We start from the raw sequence: 6,559 nt of genomic DNA on the forward strand, positions 1-6,559 counted from the left end.
CATGCTATTTATGCAGAAAAAAGTGAGTAATATTAATCAGACTAAAGAAAGAAAATGAGCATTAATTTGTGCTCCTTCTATTAGGATTGCTATTAGGATTCTATTACATTGCTATAACTGATACCTTCTCAATGTGGGAAAGAACAAATGAGTGTAGGTCACAGACTGAATGAGATCCATGTGAGGATTTTTCTCTAAATCTGGGATATTTTTATGCTGAGAACAGAAGTTTTCAAAATAATTTACTTAAGTCCCCTTACAAATGACCATCTATGATGATTATAAATCATCCAGATGAAGTTATCAAGTACCTTTTGAAATATCAAAGATTAAGCATGAATCAGAAGTCTTGGAAAAGCAAAATGACAAAGAACCTACAAAATGGAATTACAGAAAAAAACTCATTACTATGTGAAAGATTTGATTGATGCCTCTCTATGCAGAAATTAATAAAAATGTGTTATAGCTCACCTGTAGTTTCTGAGTCAAAGAGTCCCTTTGTTCTTGTAGTTCTCTGGCATTATCAATTTCCTGTTTTAGTCTTTCTATTTCCTAGAAAAGGCAGAATACTGTCATTAATAACAACATTTAAACTACATCAAGGAAAGGGAAGGCCTTATGTTTCCCTGAAACTTCTGTCCCAGTCCTATGGAAAAGAGGATGATTTTAAAAGCCATATATTTTGACTTTAAGAAGGATGAATTCATCCAATAATCATCTTCATCAGTGTATTGTCTAATTCAGTATAATCTTAAGGAATAAGCAAGTCTAACTTGGTAGTTTGGGTATAGCATTACTCAGAAACAACAATCTGAACTCAGTGACATTTTAAGATTGCTTCAAGCTTTGTGGATATAATTCTCTCTTGGGATATTCAATCTTTTGAATGGAAATCAGAGAAAGTAACAGCTTGTAAAACGCATTTAACCTCTAATGGTTTGAGGCTGATCATACAAATTCAGCTCTTAAATAAAGGCAACATAGGTAGTGTCTCAGCCTGATTTCATCATCACCATAGTTTGTAACAACAAAAATAAGGATGAGGTCAATATGAACACTTAATATCACTCAAGGAAAATTTCATCCTTAAAAATCACACAACTTTTCCATAAGTATCTATCTTTAAATGTGACATAGACCCTACATTATGTAGATTATAGATTAGTAAAAAGCAGCAAATACCTCTTCCTTCACTTTCAGTGTCTCTTCCAATTCTTGTATTGTCTGATTCAATTCTGTCTTATGAGTATGCACTGCATTTGCTTGGCTACTAACACATTCAAGCTCAGTCACCTAAAATTAAATGAGAAAACAAATTAAATTAAATGACAGTTTCAAAGATGTTATGGATTAAATTCTGTCCCCCTCCTCCAAATATATTCAGAATCCTAACTTCAATAGCTATAGATATAATCCTCTTGGAAATTGGATTTTCTTAATTATATTAATAAGATCACACCCAAGCAGAGTGGGTACTAAATCTCATCAATCCTTCATTATAAAAAAAAAAAAAAAAAATAAATATACAGAGGAGAGGAAGGCAGATGATGAAGACAGACGCATCTACAAGCCCAGGAACTCCAAGAATGTCAGGGGTTACCAGATGCGAGTAGACAAGGAAGGACCACCCTCTAGAGCAATGCCCTGAATTCAGACTTGCAGCCTCCTGAATTGTGAGAATACAAATTTCTGTTCTTTAAAGCTACCCTTCTATGATTATTTGTGTCATGGCAGGACTAGGTAACTAAGATAGAAGGACTTCTTGCTTAAGACATAATAAACTCAATTAATTTTGAGAAATATTAAGACATTAAGAAATATTAAGACAGAAAGAATAAATAGATTCTTTAAAGAGATAAACTTAAAGAAAAAAAATCAAAGGAAATAATTACTTACATGACTTAGTAATGGAAAGGTTAGGAAAGCTTAAATTAAGTGATTAATGACAGTAGAAAATGTGTATAAAGAAGGTTTGCTTTAAAAGTTTTCTCTGAAAACCTCTTTAAAAAAAAGATATAGTTATCTGTTCCTCTGTCCATAGCCTTCAAATTAAATGTGGTTTCTAAAAACTTGCCTTGCAGAACTGTAAATTTTTTCAAATACAATGAAAAAGTGTAAAAGACTCTGGAAGAAACAATGCTTAAAATACAACTTAATTTGTCCTATATTGGAATGACTTCACATTAGTATGTCTCTTATGGTGCAAGGTAACATTTATTTAGTCACTAAGAAGTTATTGAGTTATTGTGGGCCCAAAGAACAATGTAATAACTTCTAATGAGCACCTAATATATATTTTTTTTGTGTGTGTGACAGAAGAGAGAAAAGCATTGTCCCTGAAAGTCCTATCATCCAAAAACAGGGGCAACATAGACAAAAGTCAACATAAACACATTCATACGCGTGCATACACACACATACACACCTTAACACTGCTCTTTGCACATATCAGGCTCTTAGTATGTTGTGGTGGACTAGGCTATATATAGTAAATGCTAGTCTATTAATCAGAGGAAACCTTTCCATATTTTCCAAATCTGATTACTGTCTTCTACCTCTACCACTTTTTCCCTTTCATTCCTGTACTACTAGCCTTGCACAGACTCTCATTACATAGGCCTAAACAAAAGCAATGGTCTCCCAGTAGATTTAATTATAACCTTTGCCTACTTGTATTTATTCCGCAAACATATTCAACTTTCATTGTGTAACTCCCCCACTCAAATCTAAACCCTCAGGTCCTCCATAAATTGGCCTACCCTATTTAACCAGACTTATTTCCAAAAACATCCAATGTGGACTTCAAACTAAAAGCAGGCAAGTCTCCTTCTAAGGACAAACCATGTTCACATTCATCTTGAGGACTTAACTAGAATGTTGTCTCAATTCTGAAGATGATCAGATCTTACCTAAGCATGCAAAACTCAGCTCAGCACACAATTTCTCCAGAAAGCCACTCCTTAAAGCCCTTAAGTTTCTCCTATCCTTTGGTCCACAAAACTGAATATGTGCTCAAATCTCTTGGGAATTATTTTCTTATTGCTTAATACATACTAGTTTTCTTTGTCCACAAAGACTATAAATCCCTTGTAGGGGTTCTAGTTCTAATAACAATGGAGTATTTTTTTTTTAGACCTACCTTCCCACACAGATAACAACTGCAAATGCTGGACAAAGTGTAAAATCCACCGTTTGAAGGTCCTGGTGAGTGGCCCAATCAGGCAATAAGCTGAAAGGAAGCCATCATATTGAACGAAATACAGAGTTACACTTCTTTTCATAGAAGGCACTGCCTAGTCTGTGTGCTGCTTGGCTTGAAGTTAAGTGGAGACACACAGTCATATTACACTATAAAGCCTGAGGATTTTAGGACCAATCAGAATAGCTGAGACACTGGAAATTGAAGGAATTGTATAAATGGAAAGCCCTAAAATACATGTAGACTCCACTCAAATCTTTAGCTGACTCCTTAACTGAATATGCACAGTGAGAACTCAAGGAATCCAATGGGATGGGGAAAAGTTGAAAAGCTAAGCTATGCTTACCACAGAGAAGACAGAAGTTTGAGTCCTGCCAAAGTAGAGAATCTTGGTAAACATCTCAAGCTTCCCACTGAACTCCCAGAAGATAAAGTCCTTAGAGAGAAAGATTTCCTAGGACTAAGAGATTTCACTCTAGGACTAAGGGCAACATTAAAATGAACCAATTCTAATGAAGTATAAGCCCCTACCTCTACAAATTCAAGGTAATTCATAAATAATATAATTGCTTGCTGAAACAAAACTCAACACTATTCAGAGAAAGATAACAGAATCTATAATCTCTACAACTCATCTACAATGTCTAATATGTAATCAAAAATTAATAGACATGAAGAAACAGGAAAATTAAATATCTAGTCAAGACAAAAAGCAGTCTATAGGAACAGACTCACAAAAGATGAGACCCTGGAATTAGAAAAAAAAAAATTAAATAACTAAAATAAACACTGAAGAGTCAACAGGAAAATGAGTGAACAAATTTCATGAGAAATATAGACAGCTAAAAAAAAAAAACCAAAGAAAATTCTAGAATAGCAAAATATAATATCTGAAAATCATAAAAAGTAATTCAATAGGATCAACAACATATTGAACACAACAGAATAAAAGATTGGTGAACTTAAAGACAGGCCGATGGAAATCACTGCACATAGTGAGCAAAGACAGAAAACAAAATGAACAATATTAACAACAGTATCAAGTGGTCTAATACTGTATTAGATCCCAGAAAGAGAAGTGAGAGATAATGGAGTAGGAAAAACACTGGCCAAAATACTGGATAAAATTTTTCCAACTATGAGTAAAAGGGAAGGAAAAAAAAAACAACTCACAGGTTTTAGCAAGCTCAGTGAACCTCTAGCAGCATAAACACAAAGAAAACCATACAGAGGCACCACACTCCTAGTTAAATTGCTGGAAACAATTTGACAAAGGAAAAAAAATCACAACAGCCATAGAAAATAGATACATTATATTTAGAGAAAAAATAGGAAGACTATTCTTAGCATAAACAATGGAGACCAGAAGACAATGGAATGATATCTTTAAAGACTGCAAGAGGGGGAAAAAAAAAAAAAACACAAAAAACAGTCAGCCTACAGTTCTATATGCAGCAAAAATATCTTTCAAAAAAAATGAACGTAAAATTAAGACATTTTAGATATATAAAAGCTGAGAAAATTTGTAGCTAGTATACCTGCAGTTCAAAAAATGCTACAGGAAGCTATTCAGTCAGAAAAGGAAGTGATATCTGATGGAAATTCAGATCTACAGGAATGGAAGAAGAGTGCTGAAAATTAGAAATATGTGAGTACATTAAAATTTCTGATTTCCTGTTTCTACCTGCATTTTTAAAATTATGTTCTTTTTTGACAAAACAATAATAAAAAGAATAAAAGCAACTACTGACTCCATGCAACTACATGCCAATCAATTATCTCATCTAATTTTTTTAATCGTATAATGTACAGTGTTTTTGTTGAAAATAATGCACCCATAGAAATAACGTGTGCATACATGTAACATACAGAGGAAGCAAATGTGCGAGGGAGTTGGGCAGTTTGAAAAAAAGAACAAAAAACAAGCCATATAACACACATGTCATTTACATAAAAATATGGCATTATTCCCAGCTTATAGACGAAAATACTGAGTTCAAAGAAGGAAATAACTTACAAATGTCATACAGCTAACAGGGGAAGAATCAGAATTCAAAATCAGATCTTTTTGACTCAGAAAGGTATATAATCTTCATTTCCATAAACTGGAAAATAGTTTTTACTAAACAGCCACATAATACAACCCCTATGTTCTGACAACCAATGAATATTCCCTGAAGATGTCCCTGTGCTGAATCTATATGCAAATTTCTTCTGAATAAGGAAACCTGTTAGCCGTAAATTCCTATGGACAGCAGCCCTGAACATACTCGCTTGTGCAGACGTTCTGCTTCCTCTTGATATGCAGCAAGCTGCTGTTTCCATTGTTTCACGTTGGCAGTGGACTCCAACAGGGCTGCAGTGAGTTTGGCATTATTTCCTTTGAGGGTAGCCAGTTCAGCCTCCCAATGTTTGCTGATGGCTGAACTAAAATAAAAAGAAAGAAAGAAAGAAAATTCTATCCATTATACTGAATATTGTTATTTTGAAAGGACAGCAGTACTCAGTTCTATTACAGGGTTTATAGTCCAAGAATGCTTCAAAAACAAACCAAGAAAAAAATAAAGGCACAAATATTTCACTGAAATATTCCTAGTGAAGTAAACCTAGCACATATTTCTTTATATAAAGAAATATAAAAAGTACAAAATTGTAAGCTTAATGTAGAATAGCTCCAATCTTCATTATGACTGACCCAGACATCTATAGAGGTTTCTACTCATTTTCCTTTGAGATATAAACACTATATCCTGAAAAATGCCTACAAACAAAAGCTAACAATGTACTATATTCTTTAAGAGTATCAAAGCATGAAGTAAAATTTCATTTCATAATGAAACCTCAATGTCAGTAAGTTATGGGACAAGTAGTTTTTCTTTTGAGATTGATTCATTTAATTTTATTCTGCATTTAAAAATGTCAAGAATACAAAAATTTGCTGCAAGAAATTGATTTCAGATCATACAACAGGCTACACATCTAGGAATTGGTACTCATGACTTAATTTCTGATATAATTCCAAGGTCACGTATAGAACAAAACTAAAGCAATCATCTTTTTTCCTCATTTAACGTTCTACTTCATAAGTTACCCCAAAGTTAAGTATCTCAATCAAGACCATTTTCTATTACAAAGACAATTTAATTAGTTGGGAAGACCCCTCTCTTGATAATTCCTTTCTTAATTTTCCAATGAAGGAAGAATTGCTTCATTTGAAAGAAAAGGTGGTTTCTCTTTCTCATTATTGAGTAGTCTATTTCTATTAGTGCAATTCTACTATCCTTGTCCCATTAATTAACTAGTGATGCTTATAGCTTTCTTTAATCACCATTTTATGTCTGATAAGTCATTCACATCACA

At 33.4% G+C, this 6,559-nt stretch overlaps 1 protein-coding gene across 1 annotated transcript in view; it reads right to left on the bottom strand.

The window, feature by feature from the left end:
• Positions 1–6,559, bottom strand: part of HOMER1 (homer scaffold protein 1) — a 100,221-nt gene that overhangs the window by 9,923 nt on the left and 83,739 nt on the right. Inside the window, exons 6-8 of the mRNA XM_042781329.1 lie at positions 5,470–5,626; positions 1,183–1,293; positions 472–552 (exon numbers count right to left, since the gene is read on the bottom strand). Of these exons, the coding sequence (XP_042637263.1) occupies positions 472–552; positions 1,183–1,293; positions 5,470–5,626 (349 nt within the window). The remainder of the gene's footprint in view (positions 1–471; positions 553–1,182; positions 1,294–5,469; positions 5,627–6,559) is intronic.

Source organism: Orycteropus afer, unplaced genomic scaffold (assembly GCF_000298275.1).
Source record: "Orycteropus afer afer isolate SDZICR_OR568_19922 unplaced genomic scaffold, OryAfe1.0 scaffold00107, whole genome shotgun sequence".
Lineage (NCBI taxonomy): Eukaryota > Metazoa > Chordata > Mammalia > Tubulidentata > Orycteropodidae > Orycteropus > Orycteropus afer.